The sequence below is a fragment of the Micropterus dolomieu genome, linkage group LG22, assembly GCF_021292245.1.
Source record: "Micropterus dolomieu isolate WLL.071019.BEF.003 ecotype Adirondacks linkage group LG22, ASM2129224v1, whole genome shotgun sequence".
Lineage (NCBI taxonomy): Eukaryota > Metazoa > Chordata > Actinopteri > Centrarchiformes > Centrarchidae > Micropterus > Micropterus dolomieu.
This window is the reverse complement of record NC_060171.1, coordinates 8,610,818-8,633,775: the sequence shown is the minus strand read 5'-3', so window position 1 is coordinate 8,633,775 and position 22,958 is coordinate 8,610,818. Positions and strand designations below refer to the sequence as shown.

Here is a 22,958-nt window from a genome sequence, read left to right as displayed (position 1 = left end):
GTACTGGAAATGGTCACAGTCAGTGACGAGTAAGTACCCACTGCTTTATTTTAAGGGGCCATTAGCATAAAAGGTTCAGAACCAAGTCTGCGATGTTACTGTACAGGTCATATTCTTAACCCGATAAATGCAAGTTTATCCAAATCCAGCACCTGTTAAGTAGTTCAGTTTAAATAAGTTGGCGGACATGCAAGACCTTCGTCCACATTGTAAATACAGCAGACTGGATGCACATCTTGGGCAGACAGGTTGAATTACAATAAGGTTTACTGGTTTGGCATCAGGTTAAACAAAGCAAAGAAGCAATGCAGGGAGGCAAAGGGTCCAAAAAGGCAAGCAAATGATTACATAACAGACAGGCAGGATAACAGGAAAGCTGGCCACAAATGCAGAAATCACGCTAAAAATCTGGCAAGCAGCTGAGAGAGAAAGTGGCTTGTACATATTTGGAGTAGCTGATTAGGGAGCAGGTGTGAGAGTTAAAGCAATAGTTTGACATATTGATGAACAAAAAATGGGGAAACAGTTAGCCTGATTTGGTCCTAAGGTGAAAAAAACCTGCCTACCAGCACCTCTAAAGCTCACTGATAAACATGTGGTTTAATCGTTCTTTATGCTAACCTAAGCTAACCACCTCATGGTTGTAGCTTCATAGACGGAGATGAGAGTTGTATCAATCTTCTCATTTCTCTGCAAGACAGCAAATGCGTGCATTTCCCAAAATGTCGGACTATTCTTTTAACAAGATGATCTATTTTCTAACCTAACTAAATCTGGCAGCAAAAACCAACATTCAAAATGGATCCATTTATAGTCATGGCTTACAATACTAAAACAACACATAATAGTGAAATACTATTATACTGCCTGGTCTTTTAGCCAAGAAATTCACAGACTTGCAGATAATGTAGATCAGAAGAATTACACGCCTTTTATGGTGAGTGAAATCCTTGTGGTCCTATAAAACTCCTTTGAACTCTTATTGAATCCACTGAAATATACTGTAAGACAAAACTAATAACAAGGCAACATAAAGATATATATATTTTTAATGAGACCAGTGTCCATGAAAAGAAAGTTTTGTTGTAGGAGGTGGTAAATATTTAATTATAATGTTCAAAGGTTATGTTCAAGATAGAAACTAGGGAAGACTTGAGTTGTGCTATGTTACAGCTACAAAACCAAGACACTACCTTTTTGTTGATGTGTATGGCCTGTATCTGCTGACAGTGTGAATTTGGACACAATGAGTGTTCACCAGCAGGGTAAGGATTCACATGAGCCGTAGTAAAACAACGGTGATGACGCAACATGCAGTACAAGTAAATATATTCCTACCCCGCCGTGATCTGTGACTCTTCAAGGTCACGTATCCTCACACAGAACTGCTTAAGTAAGCTCCCCTGCCTGCTTGAATTAAAACACAGTGTGCAAAAACGGGGATGGGAAGATATACATCCCATGATGACGGGTCACAGGCAGAGCATGTGATTCTGGTTAAGATGAACACATGGAAAAGCAGTGTGTGGTATTTAAATAGTGAAATGTTGGTTTGAGTTTTGAGCAGTGGGCCTGGGAGGATGTGAGTAGACTGTTGTGTTATGTGGTCTGGGTTTACATCCTTTTTTATATCCAATGAACTCTTTTTGTTTTACTTTGTGTTTCAGGCACAGTGGGAAGTGAACCTGGATTTGAAAGTGATGTCTTTGTTAGTTTTAAACTCAATGGCCTTGAGTTTATTCACCTTTTTACTCAGAAAATACAGTTTACCCACCTCTGATAGGCTGTTATAGATATACAGTATATTAATGAATGAAAGAGTTTTTGTAAGTTGTCTTTCTCAGAGCACCTTAGGCCGAAAGGACTTACAAACGCTCTTACATTCCCACTGCAATATCCATTTTAAACAAGGCTAAAATAGACTGTCACTAATTAATGCAGCTTTGCATACCTGCTCTTTCATTTTTATGGGTGTATGTTGTAATGTGGTTGTGAGCCCCTAAGACAATTTTCTTTCCTGTGTGACCTGTGAAGATGGTATGTACATGTCAGTGTCAAATAAAGGTGCTAGCAATCTAAAGCTCACATGTAGGTCCTATTAAAGTTAAATAACATAGCCAAGTTGCATGGTTACCCCCACCCACCACACACACATTGCCATGTGCCACCAATTATTCACCACAGCTACAAGTCTGCCTCCTGCCCCCACTGTCCTCTTATTTGAAAACCAACATATGGTCACCCTAAATGAGGGGTACTCGCTATTTGTAAAAAATAAATAAATAAATACTGGCTATTGCCCTGTACATGTGATGTAGATGCCAACCAGTAACACAGTGATATTAAACTTTGTTTGCCAACATGCTCCCCGCCCACTAAACGTCAGCCAACAAACTCCAACCTTGTGCTCCTGTGTCGTTAATGTGCACCAAACTCATTATATTTCCAACAGAAGCAGCAGCACCCACCGACTGGACTTTTAATCCTAAATCTCGGACTGCATCTTTAATGCCCCTGGATGCGCCTGGCGGCTGTGTTTGTCCAGTTGGTGTGTAGGTGGAGCACAGAAGGAAACCGAGCCGCAGCTCACACGGACACGCGCTTTTCCTGTTCCTGGACGCGGGGGGAACCGGGTGAAGTTACCTATCACTTCCTAATCAGTTTGGGAAAGTTAATCGTAGACAGTCGATACAGTCCGATGGTGTGTAGGAAGATTTCCCGATGATTGAAGTGTCCATACCTTCGATGGAGAGGGAGGTGGATGATTCTGGAAAGTCAAAAAAGGTGCGTATAGCTTTTTGATGTACTAATTTTCTTCTCGCAGCTTAAAAACACTCAAACCTTTTTTGCTGTGTCATTAAACCGTGGCTTTATACAGTGGTTTGGTATTGTAAAGGTGAACTGCCACGTGAGCCAGGTAACCTGCAGGAAGAGTGAAGGTAAGCTCAGCCCTTTTCCTGATTTCTATACAGAGGTGTAGGGAATCTGTGGAATCATTTGAATTTGGCTTAAGTAAAAGTAGGCTAACACTGGTGGAGCCAGTGTAAATTAAATTCAATGCTTCTGCAAATATCAGAAGAAGAAGTCCCCATGCAAAATATCACTGTTGAACACAGTAGTACTTAAGTGTTGCAGTTAGTCTAAGTAGAACTCATTTTAACTAAATCATTTTGGGTTGTTAAATCTTTAACAATTCAAAGACAATTTTCTTACATCCTCGTGTTTTGAGTTTAAAACCTATAACTACTAACTTTAGCTGTCAAAAGTATTGGAGTAAAAGTAGGTTACAATATTTTCCTCTGAAATGTAGTGAAGTAGTAGTACTTAGAAACTAAATTTAAGTACATTACTTTCTACCACTGTGTTTGCTCTTTACTTGCATGACCAGAGTTACACTCACAAAGCTCCAGGCATGCGTTTCAGCAGGAGGAGGAAACCATGTATTCCATGGAAGTCTTAACCTATGGTGCAAGAAGTACTGTGTTACTTAAGTGAAAGTAACAGTTACTCAATTACATGTAAAAGTCCTGCATTTAAAGTCTTAAACAGTGGAATGTACAGAAGTACTATCAGCAAAATGTACTTAAAGGAGTGTTTGTTATGCGGGCAAACAGCCCCTGTGCTTGTTATTGATATTATTTTATTGAATTATTATTATTGATACATTAATGTGGAAGCTGCATTTTGCTGTTGTAGCTGGTCAGCTAGATCTATTTTTAGCTATCATATGTTGGTCGGTTTAATTTGTGACATTGCATCATATTTTCTAAACTGATCACAGATATGTATCTTCTTAATCTGAAAATGACCTAAAGTTGTCAGACTAAAGTAGTGGAGTAAAAAGTACAATATTTTGCTCTGAAATGTAGCAGAGTAGAAGTAGAATAACGTAGCATTTAAGAGTAGCTTAACATTATACTTCAGTACAGTACTTGAGTAAATGTACTTAAATACAAGTTCAAGGTACTTGTATTGGACTTCCATTTCCATTTGATGCAACTTTATACTTCTACTCTACTACATCTCGGAGGCAAATTATACTTTTTACTTCACTACATTTATCTAACAGCTTTAGTGAGGTGATGAAAGTAAAACAGGCAACCGGATGAGTACTTTTACTTTGTATACTTAAGTAGGGTTTTAAATGAAGTACTTGTACTTCAGCAAATGATCTGAATAATTCTCCTACCACTGGTCGTAACCTGAATGAACTATTTTCATGTTGGAGGTCTGACTAATTCATACTTCTGCTGACCAGTTTAAATAAACAGTGAACCAAAGTTCTACTTTTGTCAGGTTAAAACTGTACTTAAGCAAAAGTACTGAAGTATTTAAGGAAATAATACATATATATATATTTGGTGTGACATTTTGTCTGAGAGTGTTTTCTGAGTCAAAAGTATATTATTTTGTTCCTTTTTCAAACACTAGTGCAGAAAGCTCATGCCCTCTGATTTAAAAAATAAATAAATAAATAAAGTATAATTTGCCTACATTGGCAACCACAGACTTGAGTGTATCATGTGTAAAGTCTTATTATGGCAAGGAAAAGGGTCAAATGAATGTATGTTGTGTCTCAACTCTGATAATGTGTTGCTAAAGTTTTATGCGATACTTGTTTGTTGGCATGATAAACTGTGTTAAATGCAGGGGGCTGAAGTGTAACTTAGTGTTGAACAGACTTCCAGAGAACAGTCGCCTAGTAATGAATTTGTAATAAATCTTATTCACACTACATTTTAAAATGGTAAAAAAATTTATACCATCCTTGGGAATTTGCTTCAGCTAACCCACAAAGAAGATGACAGGCTGCAGTGTGCTGAGCTGAACTCTGTTTGGTTTTTATCATCTCAGTCTGAGGCCACAAGATGTTGTACTCATGTTACTGTTACTGACTGATGAAGTGTTGAAAGCTGTAACTATGTGAGGAGGACATCCTGCAGTTTGTTCTGTATAAACCCTCAAGTATTCAGTTTCTCCCCTGCAGCACAATGCTCGTTTCATTTGCACCTTTTAGTTTTTATTCCTGATTACACGGCAGTCGTCTGAAGTGGTTTCGAGTTTTGATCAGGCGGCGAAATCTGTTGCCTCAACCTTATAGTTTACAGGCAAAGCATTTATTAGTTTTTTAAAACTAGTTTTTTAACGAAGATCAGTTAGTTTAAAATCCAAGACGTTATAAACGTTTATAAAGCAGTGATTTGTTTACAGTAACTACAGTAAACCAAGACATTATACTGTAGATTCCATGCTTGTTAACTACATGAGAAATCAGATATAATCATATAAGCCCACAGACGCGATAAATCGTAGTGTACATCTTAGCATACATACGCCTGTAGAGATGTATTGAAGACAAAAGTGACAAAACATCACAGGAACGTAAAAAAAAGTGAATGTGTCATTCATGTGTGTAGCTGTAACAAACCGATCATCACCATGCTCTTCTATTTACACTTATTTCTTGAGAATGAAATCTGAAGCTCTGTGCCTCCTCCTGGTGGAGAAATAATGTTGTCGTATCATGGTGCAAACCTCTGAGGAATCACACAGAGTTTAAAATGGGTCCCAAAATTGCAAAAAAAAATCACCTCAAGGCATGTTTTGTTTTTGCTTTTGATTAAACAAAAATATATTGGTTTTATTTTCATCATCACTTTGAAAGGCATGACACACCTCTGGTCATTTTAAGATTGTGAATAAATCCCCTGGGTGTCGTCTTCTGTTTGCAGCTTTTCAGAGTTGAAGTCTTGTTTAACGGGAGGAAACATTTTGTGCTCAGAAGAAGCAGCGAATTCCAGACTCTCCACAGAAAAGTATGTATATGAAACCCACTTTACAGCCATGGTCACAATTAATACAGTGTTACTGAGTGGCTGTGTACAGCATGTATCAGCACATGAACTAGATTCAGTAATGATTGGAATTCACAATAACCACAATGTTTTGGGAAGTTTGAAAATTCTAGTTATTTTGTTGGAATAATTGTAGAGAGGATGTTATAATATGGAGAATTGGCCAACAAGGTGACAAAGTATTATGGCTTTAAAAATGCAGCCCAAATGTCTCAAACCAAAATGTATTTTGTACTCTTCATGCATTTCCTTCCTCTTAAAACATCTGGTTCAAGGTTCAGCTTTATTGTCCTATAGTTCAGTATTGCACAATGTAATGCAGTTGTATCCCTTTCCAAGCTATATACTATACATTTACAAACAAATAGTCAAATATAATAAATAAAAATAGTAATAATAAAACACTAAATTAGAACAACGAGTATAGCTCTAGAAGCACTAAAGGAAGAAGTAAAAAAACGAAAACTAAATATATTTGATATAGCCACAAGTGACGATTTGCGGGTTCATAACTCTTGTTTTTTTGCAATAGCGATTTCAAAATAACTTTACAGACGTGGTTCCACATTGTAATGAAACTTATCTTGTGAGTTTTGTTATGATTGGACAAACTGTTTCTGATTTGAGTCATGCAGTGCCCATTTTGTTGTGACTTTAATGGGCACTAGGAAACGTTTAAAAAGGCTGACAGCAGCCACTCTAATCATAAAAGTAAATTTTTAAAGAAAACACTCATACATCAGTAAAACACAAAATAAAGAAACCAGTGTAGGGGAGAGATTTTACCCACGACATCAAAGTTTATAACAATGGATGGATCCAGACGCTTCATAGAGGAGACGGCGTCTGTCTGTCTGTTAACAGACCGGAGTTCCGACTTCACTGATAAACCACAGAGCTGCAGAGTAACATTAGGCTTCATGATCAGAGATGTTTTTTTTTAATCACGTTCACACTTCTGTCCACATCCCCCTCTCTGCTGTGAGTCTGCCATTCAATCAATTGAAGTTTTTATTCATCTGCTATTATAATAGCAAGGTGTAAGCACACCTGGCTTTTAAAGGGACAGTCTGATTGGTGTATGGCATGTTATTCCCAAAACACACCCATGACTAATTCACAGTACAACCGTTTTGAACCACGCACCTGGCGCACTGAACATTTTTTCCACTGTCAAACTAGAAAAATTGTAGTTGGACACACCCCACGCACTTCACGCCAATCGTTAAAACAGGGCACGGAGATTGGCGGGGTTTATGACCTATTCTGCAGCCAGCCACCTGAGGGCAATCAAGATGTTTGGGGAGCTGTCAAATTGTCATTCTTTTTACAGTCTATGTGTGAAACCAACAGCAAGAGGGGTACCTTTTCAGTTTGGGCCATTTTATGTTTTGTGTGCCATTATGGCCTGTTCATTACTTTTGATTTAATTTTGTATCTTGTGGCACATGCAGCTCAGGAAGATCATCCACCCTCCAGATTTTCCCAGCAAAAGACAGACCCATCTGAGGACCAAACCTCTGGAGCAGAGGAGGCAGGAACTGGAAGACTACATGCAGGTAACACATCCAGTTGTTCACCCGTCAAGGTGGGAACGAATCAGCCGTTGTCTGTCAACCCGATATCCCTTAGCAGTTAGCGTCTGTCTTGCTGAAGTGCCCTTGTGCAAGACAGGAATTTCTTAATTTTCAAAGGAGTGATTTTTGTCTTGCTGATGAGCATTCTGCAGAATGTTTTGGAGCAATTTTTCTTTTCTGCATCAATTTATAGTGGAAATGACTTTATTTATATAAAGAGAAACACAAAATTCAGGTTGCAGGTGACAATTTCAATATAAAAATTTAATAAATATAATGCAGTAAGGCTCTCAGGCATTCTGTATTGCTTTTACATATGAATATGAAAAACTTAGAACAACTTTCTCATTTAGTATCATCCAAGTCTGCACACATGCAGACACGATTTAGTTTTCCATCCTGTTTTGTGTCTTTTGTTTGGGGAAGTAACATCTTGAAATGTGCATGTGGCACTTTTTCACGTCAATGATAAATTAATTCATTTATAAACTCACTGAATAGCTCCTTGGGCGGCACGATGGTCCGGTGGAGAGCACTGTGGCCTCACAGCAAGAAGTTTGTGGGTTCAAACCCCAGTTCCCCCAGCCTATCTGTGTGGATTTTGCATGTTCTCCCCGTGTCTGCGTGTCTCCCACCGTCCAAAGACATGCAGGCCCTAAATTGTCCTTAGATGTGATGCCTTTCGCCCAATGTCAGCTGGGACTGGCTCCAGCCCCCGCAACCCTGTACGCAGGATAAGCAGTTGAATGAATAGCTCCTGCAGGTTTTCTGCACATTCAAAATCTATCTCTATGTTCTCTGACATTTCAAGAATAAAGTTGTAATTTAATGAGAATAAAGTTATAATACTTTTAAACAATCTACCTGCAAATATCCGCTGTGCATTACCCTACATTATTGCTCTACTGATATGGTAGTATCCCCTTCAGACCGTCTGACAGACACAGAACCCTGTTTGGGACTGTATACTGAATGAGACAAATGCGTTGCACTTCACCATAACTAACTGACAACACTTCTGATCAGGCATAAATCTCACCTCGAATCCTCACAACCTTTGACGTCACCATCTCCGATAAAGTGAAACTCACAGCCGCTTCAGTGTGAAACATCGTGGAGCACTGAGACAGTCCAAAACAGAGCTAAACAGATCTGTCCGCGCACCGACTACGCTACCAGAGCACCAACCAATCAATTGTGCATGTGTGGGTGGAGTCCACCAAGCTCAATCCAGAAAGTAGTATAAGCAGAAGTAGTCCGCGTCTGTGGTGTCCGCAGCTGTCTGTGTGCGCGTCCGCTCTGAAGTATATTCGAGGCTTAAGTGATTGCGACGCAGAGACAGCAGCAACACTGAGCTACTTGTCAGAGAAAAGACTTCAAACTGCAGTCTAAACTTTTTATAAATGTAATGTAAATATATACATTGACTAGACACTGACCGGTGAACAAGGAGTGATGTAATAAAAATACATGGATGACTTTTTATAAAACTTGAGACTGAAGGAAGGGTCTGCTTTCTGCAATGATAGAACCGGAGACTTCACATGGAGCTCAAAATGTAGGATGCGATCAAAAGTAATCCCGCAATTTGGAAAGTACCATGGAGGTCAAAGATCATATCAAAATCAAAAGTCTGCTAACCATTCTGTAAAGCAACTACTAAATATCTGAATCTGCCACATTATCACAGATGTACAGTATATTTGTTTTGTGTTTTGCCCCTTGCTTGACAGTAATATTTCATTTTATAAGCAAGATTGTTCTGTGTTGGCCAGGACATCATCTATCAAAATGAAGACGTGCCGCAGGTGCTGCTGGACTTCCTCCATGTTAAACACTTTCACACGGGGAACAAGATCAGCAGCATGGAGTAAGTCCTTCAGCCCAGACTCCTGTGACTGCACCCAGAGATGTTGGACATGTTGCTATATTTAGCTCCTCTATTTTTGGATAAGGGGCAATGCAGCAACACAATAAAAAAGCAGCACTGACTAACCCTCAAAACAGCAATATAGGATCAAGGAAGGAGAAATGTACAGATACATGACCTAACAGTACACCTGGAAGTGATTTTTCTTTTCTTTCAGTGTTGCAGGTTTAAATCTTTAGTTCAGTCCAGGCTGCTCTTTGTTTTTGTCTGTAGAGTAGTGCAGTAGTGTACAGTATGTGGGTGAGTTATATATCCTTTTTATTAAAAAAAAACAATTTAGCTATAGACAAAAGGAAGTTACTATCTGTATCACAGAGTAGTCTTTAGAGTTATTTGACAGTGTTCTTGCAGGAAGTCTGTAATACTTATGTGTGATAATTTCAGATCACTTGATGAATTGGACAGTCAGGATTACAGGTAAGATATTAAATAGTATTTCCCATTTATCTATACTTGTGCCATACTGCATAAGTACTGTATCTACTAGAAGAGATGTAGCTGCTGTATGAAAACTGAGTCCTGTGCACAGGAGATTACTGCAGCACCATTATTTCAGTGATGACAGATGCATTATAAGGACTATAATATAACGCTTGCTATATTTTAACTTTAAGAAAGTTTTATTTCTTTGCAGTCCTGCAGGTTTCTTGTAAACCCTGTTTTAAAACCCTAGAGGTATGAACGAAAACTATAATAAAATCACTGCAAAGAGCAACACATGCATCAAACCTGCATTTTTTTAATGTAAGCTGACACTAAAGCCTTGTCTTGACGTCACTCCCTAAATCAACACATCCAGGTTGCCATACTTCTAGACTTCTGTCTGTATCTCTCATGTAAGGGAGCTTGAAGGGAGCTGGATCTTATAGCTCCATTATTCCCTTCCGAGAGTCCTCTCTTTTGACTCCCAAAAGACTCTTAATTTTGTACCTCTTCTGCTGGTCACTGCCTAAGTTACTTTCTTACTTCCTTACTTTCTTATATTTTTGCAAAAATAAATATTCAAGATTCTTCAGCTGCAATACATAAAAAAGATTTTGTCATATTGATGGTTAAAAAGTAGAATAACTATCCTAGTGTTATAACAAAAATAACCCCCTACTGATGAATTAATATGGTTAATAAATAATGACACAACTCTATACAGACATACAGTATATTTCAGTTAAATTGGTATGATATAATGTGAAACCAAAACAATTTCAGCTCTGTCCAAATGTGTAATTTGTTCATTGTCATGCATTTCCTTTTCCGTGAGGAGGTGACTCGTTCCCAACCGACACATAGATACCCCATATCACGCCAGTGACATATATAAACTAAACTATAAAGTGCACATAGCTGAATGATCACCTTTTAACATTTTGTTTCCTCAGTTATCAGCTGTCACATCAGCGAGTGTTGGGATTTTTTCAGGATCCTTATCTCTCTGACTGCACATCAGGTAGGAAAGAACAGACTACTTCAACACAGAAACGGCTATTGACTGTACTTTTGTGTGCCTTTTGTTGTTTGGTTCTGTCATTTTGAATATAAAATAAAAACATTTAAAAGCATGACAACCTTGGTGACACAGTATAAAACCAGAGCTCTGTCTTGCAGGTCTTCCAGATGTTGTTGTGGATGGAGTTCTTCAGGGTTTTTACCCCAGGGACGTCCGGGTCAGCTTCACCGACCCCACTCTCACCGAGCCCAACCCCACCGTTTCTATAGAAAGCCTGAAATTATAGTTTGTAAGATTTTATGTTTTAAAGTAGAATATACATTGAAATACACAATGACAGCAATAAAGGAAACGAAAGCATAAACCTGCATGATGCAGAAGAAAAACAGCCTTAAATAGGTCACATGGAGGTGCTTTTGTCCAAAGTCAGCAGCCCCGGTGGGATTTAAACCCAAAACCCAGGCATTGTCATTCTGATACTCCTCCTGCTGTGTTAAACATACAGCCCTTTGAAAATCGAAAAGTCATCTTGAAACTAGTTTTGTGTTTTTAGTCATGAAGATGAGTGTTAATTTAAGTAGCATACAATATTTGGCCACAGGCAAACATGTATTTTATTCATTTTAGTGATACTGTAGCTCAGTTAAATTTTAGAAATGATAATGTGGAAAATGACTTGAAACTTGACTTGGGTTTAGTTTTTTAAAGATATTCTTATATTGTTTCACATACTAGAGAATTCAGCCAAAACATTATTGAAGTGACAGTTTCTTACATACATTGATAGTAATTTGTGTTGTCGAATACAATCAGCCCCCAGCAAAGTACTGCTGTGAAGGCTATTGTACGTATTGAAGCAATTTTTAAGAGTAATCATGGTTTTGTAGTTGGCATAAATGTTCTTATATATCAGTGTTAAATATTGAAAGTATAATAAAGGATCGGACATGACTCATCCTGTGCATTTTCTCTATTTAAACCTGAGCTGTAGAACAAGATGATCAACACTCTTCTGTTGAAGAAACTAGAGGCACGAGACATTGTTTGGACACAAGCAAAACATATGTATACTTAGTTCTATCTTATCTTATTTACACTCACAACAAAGTTCCTTTGGTGCTTGAGGAGATATGATGACTGGTGTAACAAGCATTGGAAAGTGTGAAAGTGTTTCAAGTTGGCTATTTCAGACCTTATTAACCAATAATTAAAAATAAAAATAAATTCACTGTAGCCTGTGATATAATTTAGACTGCTTGGTCAACTTTTTCTAATAGTATTTTATATATATATATAATATAAAATTTATTTTAAGTGCCTGACAACTAGGTTTTAAATTTGGATTTACAGTATTTGTATATCAAATTTATGACTCAGTGAGCAAGAATCAAGATTTAAGTTTGGAAAAAATATCCTTATTGATTATTTATTAAGTTTGAAAGTCAAACACTCTAGCTAGTCTGCTTCATCAGGGAAACAAAAAAGGTAACCAATTCTGTGGTTTTATTACAAAACCTCACTGCAATTTACTTTATATTTCTCCTATATTTCCATCCATCAAGTCCTTGTGATGGATGAGTGATCAGGAAAAGCTCCTTAAGAATATCTGGTTAATGTTTAGCTTCCCTGGGACTTGTTTTTTTTTTTAAATTTTCCTCACCTCTGCCCCAAGCATAATACCTTACAAGCCACAACAAGCAGCTCAGATCTTCTTGCCTGAAGGAGAAAAAGACAACAATAAAAGAGTCTGACTCTTTTATTATGTTATTTGGTTGAAGTTTACTGGTGTTGTCATTGGCCTCCTGTTTAGTTAACTTCAAGACCCGGTTGGACCTGTTCACTATGAACTCTACCCTTTAAAAAAAATGGATGGCTCCAATGCTGTGGATGATAATGTTTCACATTGTGTCACCACAACTTTTATTTGAACGCTAGATTTCTTTTTGTGAATTGTCCATCCATCATTTAAAGGGAAAAGCACTTTAGTGTTGCACTTTCATGAAGTTGGGGGAGCTTGTGTGAGACACATCCCCCAGCCTAATCCAACACTGGAATATACTCATAGACTGCATGGGCGACCCCCTCCAGGCTTCACGCTGGTCCATGAATATACCCTGCATGGGTGACCCCCTCCAGGCTTCACGCTGGTCCATGAATATACCCTGCATGGGTGACCCCCTCCAGGCTTCACGCTGGTCCATGAATGTACCCTAACTGTATGGGATGTACCCTGTAGGAGCGCATGCGCAGAGCGGTGGACGGAAGCCGCTGCTGCGTGGCTGGCCGCTGTCTTTCCCCATCATCGCGCCTTCAATGACTTGTACCGACTCCGAATTCTTCACCCACCTCTCTCCCTCCGCCGCCTCTATTCTGCAAACTCAATGCCGTTGATGTGATTCACCAGGAAACGGGATCCTCTTCCTGACTAACTAACTTGGAGCTTATTATCGGTACGTGCTGCTAAGTAACTGTGAGAAGCTTGGGCTACTTCGATTTTAACCAAAGCTGTTTTTTAAGCTTAGGTGTAAACAAAGTGCTTGGGTTCCGGGCTTGTCTCTAAATTAGATTGCTTGCTAAGCCGAGGTGGAAGCTAATTGCTAGTGTCAGATTAGCTTTGATATACGGAAGCCAAAGATACACCCTGCTGATGCTAGCATGTTAGCTAATAAATTGTATGTGTCCATGTTAGCAGTAACTTAACCCCTGTGTACTGTACCGTAAAGAACATAGCATAGTGGCAGCTTAAAGGGCAATGTCACTTATTCTGGTTATAGTATAGTCTTATTAGGGAATATGAAGAAAAAGTTTTGAACCTGCCATTCAAGTGTAAATATCGAGCTCAGTTATACCTGGATGAGGTGGGTGATGTACGTGTTAATATGTAAAAATTAACTTGAAATACTACAATATTTACAAAGAGGAAAGTTCACTCATCCATTCCCTCCACCTCATTCATTCATTCGTTCATTCATTTTGGGTGATTTTTATGCAGCATGATTCTTACAATTTCATAGCTGCTTCCTCAACACTGAACTCCATAGTGTGCCATGTAGAGCTGCACTGATTAGTCTATTAATTGATAAATTGTTCCAAAGGAAAATCTGCAACTATTGATAATCAATTCATCGTTTTAAAGCAAGAAAAATGCCAAACATTAGATGGTTTCCGGCTTCCTCAAATGTGGGATGGAATGGGATTTGCTGCTTTTAATCTGCAGATTAACAGCATGAGGTGCATCAGGATCTGTGTCGCAGTTCCTGTACAGTTTCCTGTAATTCAAACTGGGGCTGCAACTAACGACTATTTTCATTATCGATTTGTCAGCCGATTGTTCTATCGATTCTTCTTTTGGTTTATAAAACATCTGAAATCTGTGAAAAATGCCCTTCACATTAGTGCACAAGGTCACATCATCAAATGCCTCTTTATTTTGTAAATATTCAATTTACTATGATGCAAGACCAATAAAATTCTCTCATTGGAGGATCAAATGTTAGGCAGTTTTACTTAAAGAGGTGGTATTATGCTTTTTGCCTTTTCCCCTCTCCTTTATTGAGTTATATACCTTTTTTGTGCATGTAATAGGTTTACAAAGTGAAAAAGCTCAAGGTCAAGCCCAAAGTGAGTTCCCATCTCCCACAGAAAACACTCCTCTGAACTGCTTGAAAACAGCTTGTCTGTAGTCCAGCCGCTTCCCTTTCTTAACGCGCCCCATATAACGCTCGCCAAGCAGCTAGTCCGACATGCCCTCAAAAACACCGGTGGAAAAACACTGAGCTGCAGCACACTACTCCCCTCTTCCTTCCAAACACTAGCTACCCTCCAGGCAGTCAGTGGACATAAAGTTGTTTCTGTGATGTAGAGACAGATACTTTTGTTACAGATTAATAACTCACCACTCTGAAACTCTTGCTCCAGTCTATGTTGCCAAGCTGGTCGGCAACATGCACAGCGGAAACAAAGTCTCATTTACTGGCTTCTCATTGGCCTGCCCTTCTCTCCTTCTGATTGGCTAGTAGTCCTTAACTAGGAACTGTGCATGTGAAACTCCCTACAAAGATCATTTAGAGACAAGATGTATCACTCCATAGCTAAAACGAAGCGTTCAACACAGGGTGAAAAGAGGAGCTACAGCAATGTGCAGTATGGAAAAAAATATGGTGTTTTTTGAAAATTAAACCACGTAAACCTGTTCTGGTACAACCCCTAAATAGGATTTTGAACCTGAAAATGGGCATAATACCACCTCTTTAAAAATTACTCAAAGTAGTTGCTGATTAATTTTCTTTAGATCGATTGATCAACTCAACTCTAATTGACACCCCTGTTATTAAATATTATTGTTTACCTATTTCCAGGTGAATCATATGATAATATGTGGTTATCATGTCATCTGGGGTGGAGGTGGCTCAGGGGTTAGAGCTAATAGGAACATTGGTGGTTCCATCGGTGGTTCGGTCCCCAAAGATACTGAAAACCCAAATTGCTCCCGATGGCATGGTGTATGAGTGTGTGTAAATGTTAATTTCCGTCTCTGACATCAGCGTTATGAATGAAAGTGCTTTGAGCTGTCAGAAGACTAGAAAGGCGCTATGCAAGTACAGACCACTTACCATTTATCTTTGGTCCACCTGACCACCCACTGTATACTCAACTGATAGCAGGCGCAACATGAAAACTTGAGGAGATTTAAAGAAATAAAAAAACTAAAAAAGTCGTTTTTTTGCAGATTCACATTTAAGGACAAAAACAGTCAACTAACTTACATATTTATTTATTTTAGACCAATGAGTAAAGTATTGACATTGTGGATCACCTTGTTTTAAGCTCTCCAATAATCAGAACTTTTATGTTTATTTTTGACCATCAGACTTCTCAGGTTGTGTGGGACAGGTCTGCTTACTGTCACCAGAATGAAAACTGAATATAGAGAAGCAGCATTCTGTTTTTATGCACCAAACATCTGGAGCAAACTCCCAGAAAACTGCAGGTCTGCTGCAAAACTCTGTTCTTTTAAGTTTAGGCTGAAGACTTGAATGTTTGCTGCTGCCTTTGATTAAATCGAATTTAAGACTTTTGATTTATATCCTACACCACACTACTCTTTTTAAATTGTATTAAATTGTCTTTTTTTTATATAGTATATGTTGCTTTTATGTTTCATGTAAAGCACTTTGAATTGCCTTGTGAAATGTGCTCTACAATTAAACTTGCCTGGTCTTGGCTTTGAATAATATATCTGTATCTTAAATGGTCATTCTGGTTGAACAAACGTCATTCTAACACTCTCACATATGGTTAACATAGGGGGAAAATTGTTCAAATCGAAAAGAACCCAGTTTGTTTATTTAGTTTTTTATACTTGTTATGTGTTTGAACACTAAACATCGGTATGCAGCTCTTAAATCCCATTACCAGTATTCACAATAAATAAGTCAAGCCCTTTTGAATGTTAATGGTTGATATGAGAGAAATAATTGACTGATTTCCTTGTTGCAGGAGTGTTTGGGAGCATCATGTGGAGGAAGGCGTCAGCAGCGGCCCTGCTGGCATTAGCTGTTGGCTATTTCTACCATAGCAGCCCAGACCTGCCAGAGCAGATTCTGCAGTATATCAGCCTTCCAAACTTTCAGTCATCATCTCAGAGCCACAACAGCCTCGAGCAGGTGATCTCTGCTGCCTGGGAGAATCTGATAACTCTGCCGACCCGGCAGTGGAGCAAAGTGGCAGTAGGGTGAGTTAGACTGTTGAACTGTGGGACTGTCACTGTTAGAAATAGATCCATGTCTTTCTGTCCCCTGAAGTTGATATTCATTACTGTGTATGTGCTCCTGGACTCGATGTACTGCACACTGTGGCATGCTGAGAGGCTGTAGTTAGCTCTGCTAGTGAGAAGGAATGTGTTGTCATGAGTCAGTCACAGCTCAGATGGCTTGGTCCAAGACATCGGTGAATTCATGTACCGTCTATACGTGGCCTATAGCCTGTAGGCTGCTTGAGAATTGCCAACACACAGGATCAGTGTTCTAAAAAAGTGGACGGCGATGATTGGCTGGACCCGAAAGACTGCCTACTATAGAGATGTAGAGATTGTTTCTACCAAGGAGAGAAGTGAAGGGGGGGACTTTGAAATGGCAGTTTAGGCATTTTTATCTTCCATAATGTTAAAAATTTGAAAGTGAAGCAGAATATGTGGGTTTGAATCATCCTTGATCGCTCAAAAGTGGGCGTGGCTTAGTGAATACAGAGCGATAACTGAAATATTAAAATGCTTTTTAGAATAAGCAAAAATGACACATTTGTACTGCATGTCTGTAAAGGGGAGACTCGTGGGTGACCATTAGAACCCATTTTAATTCAGATACCTTGAGGTGAGAGATCAAGGGACCAGGGTGGGAAATTAGCACTACAAAATAATGATTTTCTATTGAGTGGTCAGTGGCTGATAGATGTTCACAATTTAAAAAGTTAATTTTTCACCCTGCAAGGCACCAGCCATGCCAGTTTTTCCCTCGCCAAAATGTTGCCTACATTTGGAGCATTATTTAGCCCCCTTCCCAACAAGCTAGCATGACATGGTTGGTACCAGTGTGGTCACTATAGCCTTGAGCCATCCATACCCCCATATCGTTATAATATATACACTTTTTTTAGTCAAAGCCATAATATAATTACTACTAAGTTATTAACTACCATATAACTTGTACTCAGTATTTCTCTTCTCTTTACCTCCTCTCTTGTTAAGGGTGAATGCCTGTGTCGATGTGGTCGTGTCAGGGGTTGGACTGCTGCAGGCTCTGGCCGTGGATCCTGGCACAGGCCTAGATCACGAAGTTTTGCACTCCAAAGAGGACTTGAAGGAAGCCTTCATCCATTATATGGGGCGTGGAGCAGCTGCAGAGCGCTTCTTCAGCGACAAGGAAGTCTTTCAGAGGATTGCACGTGCAGCAGCAGAGTACCCCGGTGCGAAGGCAAGGATACAATACTCCCCAAACTTTCTCAGAGGACGACTTCTTGTTGTTTTATTGATCCTTTTTTTTCAATGATCTTCCTTCTGGTAAATTTTACTTTTGTCTTCTTCCAGCTGTATGTGGGAGGCAATGCTGCCCTCATTGGTCAGAAGCTTGCCACCTACCCTGATCTGATGGTACAGTAGCTTGTTTAAACTTATACTTACATTAAATAAAGAATCTCTTAAAGATTTGTCTGGTACATTTAAATAAACATTGAATATTGAAGCTGCTCAATCAAATTATTTCAGGTAGATGAGCAATTTTGAGTAATGTTTTGGGGTCTTCACTGGACAAAAGGGCTAAAGAAATAATAAACCTGGGAAAACAAATTCTTTACATTTACACATTACAAGAGGATGCAGTTTTATAATACAAAAATGTGTTTGGTGGCCTTCATAGCACAGTATTAATTAAACATAAAGTACTAGATTGGTTCAGGATCAAGTGCTTATGGTTGACTGTTCTTTACGCCAGGTTTTGTTATGTGGACCCGTTGGTCCTAAACTTCATGAGATGCTGGATGAGCAGATAGTTGTTCCCCCAGACTCTCTGCAGGAGACGGATGAATTTCACCTCATCCTGGAGTATAAAGCAGGTAAAGAGAAGAGCAAGATGCTGCAGCTTCTGCAGGATTCCTTCAGTTTGTAAAGATGTGGAATAAAACAGTAGAATTTGGTCCTTGTCTGTAGGTGAACAGTGGGGTTCAACTCGGGCACCTCAAGCCAACCGCTTCATCTTCTCTCATGACGTGTCTAACGGGGAGATGAGCTCGCTGGAGACGTTTGTAGCAAGTCTGGAGGACTTTCAGCCTGACCTGGTCGTCCTGTCTGGGCTCCACATGATGGAGGGTCAGGGCAGACAGCTGTGGGAGGAGCGACTGAAAGAGGTCAGAGGCTAAAAGCAGTCCTTAGCAGTTTCTCCACCTGTTTTGTTTTAATTGACAAAGCTGGTGTTTTTGCATGTTTTGGCCCATTTACTGCAAATCATAAATACTTAGTTTGTTATTTCTTTCTGCTTTCCAATTACAATGTCTTAAACTTTAATCACTTAACACAACGTGCAAAAACTCTGGTGTGGTTTACATTTAGTTGATTCTTCAACCCAGAACAATTTTAAAAACGTTACATGATTTTATTGCTAAGCTTATGTCCAATTTAATGTTGCATGACAAGGAAGATTCCAGGTAAAAAGCTAAAACAGAGATTATATTCATCACAAAACATGTATTATCATTATTAAGAGTATGATGCTCAGGAGTAAGGAATATGTATGCATGGTCACATATTAATGACTCAAATGATATACATTTTAAGGGGAGCGTATCTAACATCTTGTACTTGCTTCCTCTTCACAGGCTGTGTCAGCCATATCTGACATTCGTAAAGATATTCCCATCCACCTGGAGCTGGCCAGCATGACCGACAAAGACTACATGAACAGCATCATGCAGGAGGTATAATGTCAAACAGTTGTCTAAAAGAGTCTTTCATGTAGTGAACTGCGCAATGTTCTTTACAGAGAAAAGATGAGTGTGTTCAAAATCCACAAATCCCTGAAGGGTTCTCTATAGTTAATTAAAGTTTTTTTTTTTCCTGCTTCCTGTTAGCAGGTTTTGCCCATAGTCAGCTCCATTGGGCTGAACGAGCAAGAGCTGCTCTTCCTCTCTCAGGCTGGTGGCGGACCTCATGCAGACCTGGCTGCCTGGAAGGGCATTCCGGATGTGGCCCGAGTCAGCGACATCCTCCTCTGGATCCTGGAGCAGCACGGGCGTAGCGACCCATCATCTGAAGCGGAACTAACTCGTATTCACTTCCACACACTGGCCTACCACATCCTGGCTACAGTGGACGGATACTGGGGGAACCAGGCATCAGCAGTGATGGCTGGAGCCCGAGTTGCCAGCAGTCAGGCCTGTGGTCTTGAGTCTGTTGACGTTAGCAAAGTGGAGCTCAAAGCCCCACTAGAGTTTCACAGCTCACACAGTGAGCCGCGAGAGAAGCTGTCCCTAAACCCAGCAGAGCCTGCTGCTGTGTGGCGCAGAGGAAACGTCACCTTCCACCTGACGCCGGTGCTGGTCTGCAAACAGCCACTTCGGACAGTAGGGCTTGGCGATGCCATCTCAGCAGAGGGACTAGTTTACTCAGAGTTGAAGACTCAGCAGCCCTTCTGAGGTTTGCTAGAAGCTGACACTCCATTTGTCTGGAAAACGTTAATGAAAAACCACACCTGCAGCTGTGGTTGTTGGGTTGGAGTCGTGTTTCTAAACTTGTTCAGAACCTCGGTGTCCTGAATCAGGTTCTGTGTCTTCCTTCCTGAAGCTCCACTGAGTTTAGTAATGTGATCGATGGTGATAGTTTTAAAATTTTGCCTGATGACTCCTCCAGCCTGCTCCGGCCCTCTCTGTTCTCCCTCCTCTAATCTTCCAGCAGACACAGAAACTGAGGCAGAGCTTTACAGAAGTGGACCGGGCTGTGAGGTGGCCAGACTCTATGCACTGGGTGCAGCTCAAAGCCATCTTCACAAACTCCAAAGAGTTTTGTTCACCAGGCTCACCTAATTTACTTTGACCTGCCTATCTTCAGTATGCTGTGCCTTGAGAAACGAAATTAGAAATTTTTATTATTAAATATCTTATTCATATTTCAGAGCAAAACTAAAACAAGCTTAAGCATCACATCAGTTACCCTTCTCAGATAGCTATATGTGCACACACATAAACAATTGTGTTTGACTGGAAACTGATGAGCGTCTTACTATATGGTCGAATCTAAGTGGTATTCTTGATATTCTGTGTTTCTTAAACTTTTTGTATATTCACGTCAAATATTTACTAGATCACTGAAACCTCATTCTCCCATGGATATCTTGACTTCTTTACGTGTAATAACTGTTATCGATATACTTGACATTTTTGTTATTTGTCCTGAATGGATCAAAATACTAGCAAATGTGACAAAGTGTGTGTTTTTTCAGTTTTTTGGTCTAAACACTCCCACTATAAAGATGTTTGGAAACTACGTGGCACAAACAACAGTTGTTATAGAGTTATCATAATCTCTGTTGGCTGCTCTACGTTATAAGTTCCTGATCCAGCGTCCGTATACATTTTTGATCAAATAATGAAATGTTACGCTTATAAATGCAAAATTAAATGTGGTTTAGAAGGTGATCTTTTATTTATGCAGTAAAGCTCAGTTTACACTCAGATGCCAGCTTGTTCACCTAAAGGTTCCATTTGCAATTAAAGGTAAAATATAATTCCTAAAAGAGGCATAGGACATATGTTATCAGGGTTACTGTACTTGTTTGTTTACTTTGTACAGCATTTCAGTTACTGCTTTTCCTCACTTATAAAATGTGAGTATGTAACATGATCGGCTAGAAACCCTTAAAACTGGCCAGTGTAACATACTGTAAGAAAAGCTTCCTGATTTAAATTCTAGCGTAAAAGTTCATTATGCTTTTTCATGGGTTCGTTGTTTTTAGCTTGCTTGGGAACGCCTACATCATGTTAGATGTATAGTATGAAACTGTCAGAACAATGTATTTGTATACCTCACATGGCTACTGAAGGCATGCGATAATGGAGTCTTAATGGAAACGTACAACAACAAAGATGTATAGCATTTTGTTTAGCAGAATTAATTCTTTGCACTACTAGGAAGTGGCAGGTGTACCTGCAAAGGTGAATGTAACCTTAACTCCGAACCCCCCTTTTATTTTTTAGCAATGACAATCTATTCAATTTTCCTCATTTCATAGTTTGCGTCTCATGTTTTTAACATTTGTAACTGTCAACAAGTTTCATTTACTTGTAGTTTGTCATTAAAATATGTACGGAGAGTAGTGCTTGGTTGTGGTGCAGCAGATTTTTGTGCATATTTGTCAGTATTGAAAGAATTTAAAAGAAGTGCTGTCGTGATTAATTCAATATGGGCAACTTACATTGATAAGCAATTTTAAAATGTTTGTCAAGTAAAATGGCAAACATTTTCTGGTCCCAGTTGCTTGGATGTGTATAATTGCTAACTGTTAAGTGATTAAGTTTGAGTTTTAGAATGTTTGTTGAACTAAACAAGATCTTTTGAAGATACTCTGAGAAATTAGGTGTTTTAGAAATGGGTAAATGTTTATTTTACTAAGCAATTAAAGATTATCATTAGATTTATTGGTAATAAAAATAAACGTTAGTTACAACCCAATTTAAAATAGTAAGTGGTAATTCAGTAGAAACTATTCTAAGCAATCTAAATATTTTGATCATTTAAAGATGCTTACAGGGTTCAGCAAAAAACAGCTCAGTGGATCAGGAATACAGTGTGTAATGTAAAAGGTTTATTAATATTGTGTGGGCTAAAGATGATAAATAAGTGTGTTTCTCTACGTACATACAAAACATTGCCTCTGTATAAGAGAGTACTTGGGAACAAGGCTGGATTACCAACTTGGCAGAGGAGGCAGCTGCCCCACATCATCAGACTATTTGGGACCTCAGAGCACCCATATTCAGTGTTTTGTATGTTTTGCGGCAATTTGATTTATTGCAATATGTATATATCAATAAATTATCATTTCTACTGAAAGTGAAATGACAAGGTCCTTTAACTGAGTCTTGCATTGACTGTGAGGCTCTGGGGATTTCACTTACACACAGATCACAAGGGACTCTTGCTCACAGCTAAATTAAAGTCCTGTCGCATTCTGTGCCATGGGTCATGAGTAAGATGTGTTTTGTAAAAAGTGCCAAAAGCAATGCAAGACAACATTTTCTAATGTGTCAAATTTCAGCTTCCATGTTTAATATTGGATGAAACGGTCACCTGTCTTGTAAAAGACCAGATATGTCAAAGAAGATATATTTGTGCTGACATGGTGCGTATTGCTAAGTAAATCTTTAATCTTTAATTTGTTTACTTGAAGGTGACAGGATACATACACAATGTAAAGAGAGATAGTGGTGGTGCAGGATATCATTAGGGGGCCTGCAGCTTTTGTTTTTGTTGTTTTCTCCAGGGCCCCAACGTGGGTTAACCTGGCCATGCTTGGGAGAGATCCCAAGACTCACCATGCTGCTACATTAGTGGTTTACAGAATAGAATATCAAATATTTGAGAGTGGTAAAAGTATGTTAACTTGTAT

The 22,958-nt window shown here is 39.1% G+C and overlaps 2 protein-coding genes across 3 annotated transcripts; both read left to right on the top strand.

Annotated features, from left to right (window-relative positions):
• The first annotated feature begins 2,386 nt into the window (after nucleotides 1-2,386).
• snx22 (sorting nexin 22) lies at nucleotides 2,387-11,757 on the top strand. Its single transcript, XM_046037194.1, has 7 exons — nucleotides 2,387-2,784; nucleotides 5,733-5,816; nucleotides 7,310-7,414; nucleotides 9,208-9,302; nucleotides 9,747-9,779; nucleotides 10,739-10,806; nucleotides 10,965-11,757. Exons 1-7 carry the CDS (start codon nucleotides 2,722-2,724, stop codon nucleotides 11,090-11,092), a joined length of 576 nt encoding a protein of 191 aa, XP_045893150.1. The 5' UTR covers nucleotides 2,387-2,721; the 3' UTR covers nucleotides 11,093-11,757.
• Nucleotides 11,758-13,078: 1,321 nt separating this feature from the next.
• Nucleotides 13,079-21,665, top strand: adpgk (ADP-dependent glucokinase). 2 transcript variants are annotated; one of them, XM_046037004.1, is made up of 8 exons: nucleotides 13,079-13,256; nucleotides 16,306-16,540; nucleotides 17,552-17,777; nucleotides 17,891-17,953; nucleotides 18,294-18,414; nucleotides 18,509-18,705; nucleotides 19,174-19,272; nucleotides 19,429-21,665. In XM_046037004.1, exons 2-8 carry the CDS (start codon nucleotides 16,323-16,325, stop codon nucleotides 19,987-19,989), a joined length of 1,485 nt encoding a protein of 494 aa, XP_045892960.1. In that variant the 5' UTR covers nucleotides 13,079-13,256; nucleotides 16,306-16,322; the 3' UTR covers nucleotides 19,990-21,665. The 2 variants fall into 2 exon arrangements, with proteins under 2 accessions (XP_045892960.1, XP_045892959.1); XM_046037003.1 differs by having other exon boundaries at nucleotides 19,426-21,665.
• The last annotated feature ends 1,293 nt before the right edge of the window (nucleotides 21,666-22,958 follow it).

Excerpts from the sequence above, each read along its gene's own strand:
- snx22 (XM_046037194.1), top strand. The coding sequence starts at position 2,722 with ATGATTGAAGTGTCCATACCTTCGATGGAGAGGGAGGTGGATGATTCT. Across the intron at positions 9,303-9,746 it reads AACAAGATCAGCAGCATGGA|ATCACTTGATGAATTGGACA; the intron begins GTAAGTCCTTCA and ends TGATAATTTCAG. Across the intron at positions 9,780-10,738 it reads TTGGACAGTCAGGATTACAG|TTATCAGCTGTCACATCAGC; the intron begins GTAAGATATTAA and ends TTGTTTCCTCAG.
- adpgk (XM_046037003.1), top strand. The coding sequence starts at position 16,323 with ATGTGGAGGAAGGCGTCAGCAGCGGCCCTGCTGGCATTAGCTGTTGGC. Across the intron at positions 17,778-17,890 it reads CAGAGTACCCCGGTGCGAAG|CTGTATGTGGGAGGCAATGC; the intron begins GCAAGGATACAA and ends GTCTTCTTCCAG. Across the intron at positions 18,415-18,508 it reads CATCCTGGAGTATAAAGCAG|GTGAACAGTGGGGTTCAACT; the intron begins GTAAAGAGAAGA and ends CCTTGTCTGTAG.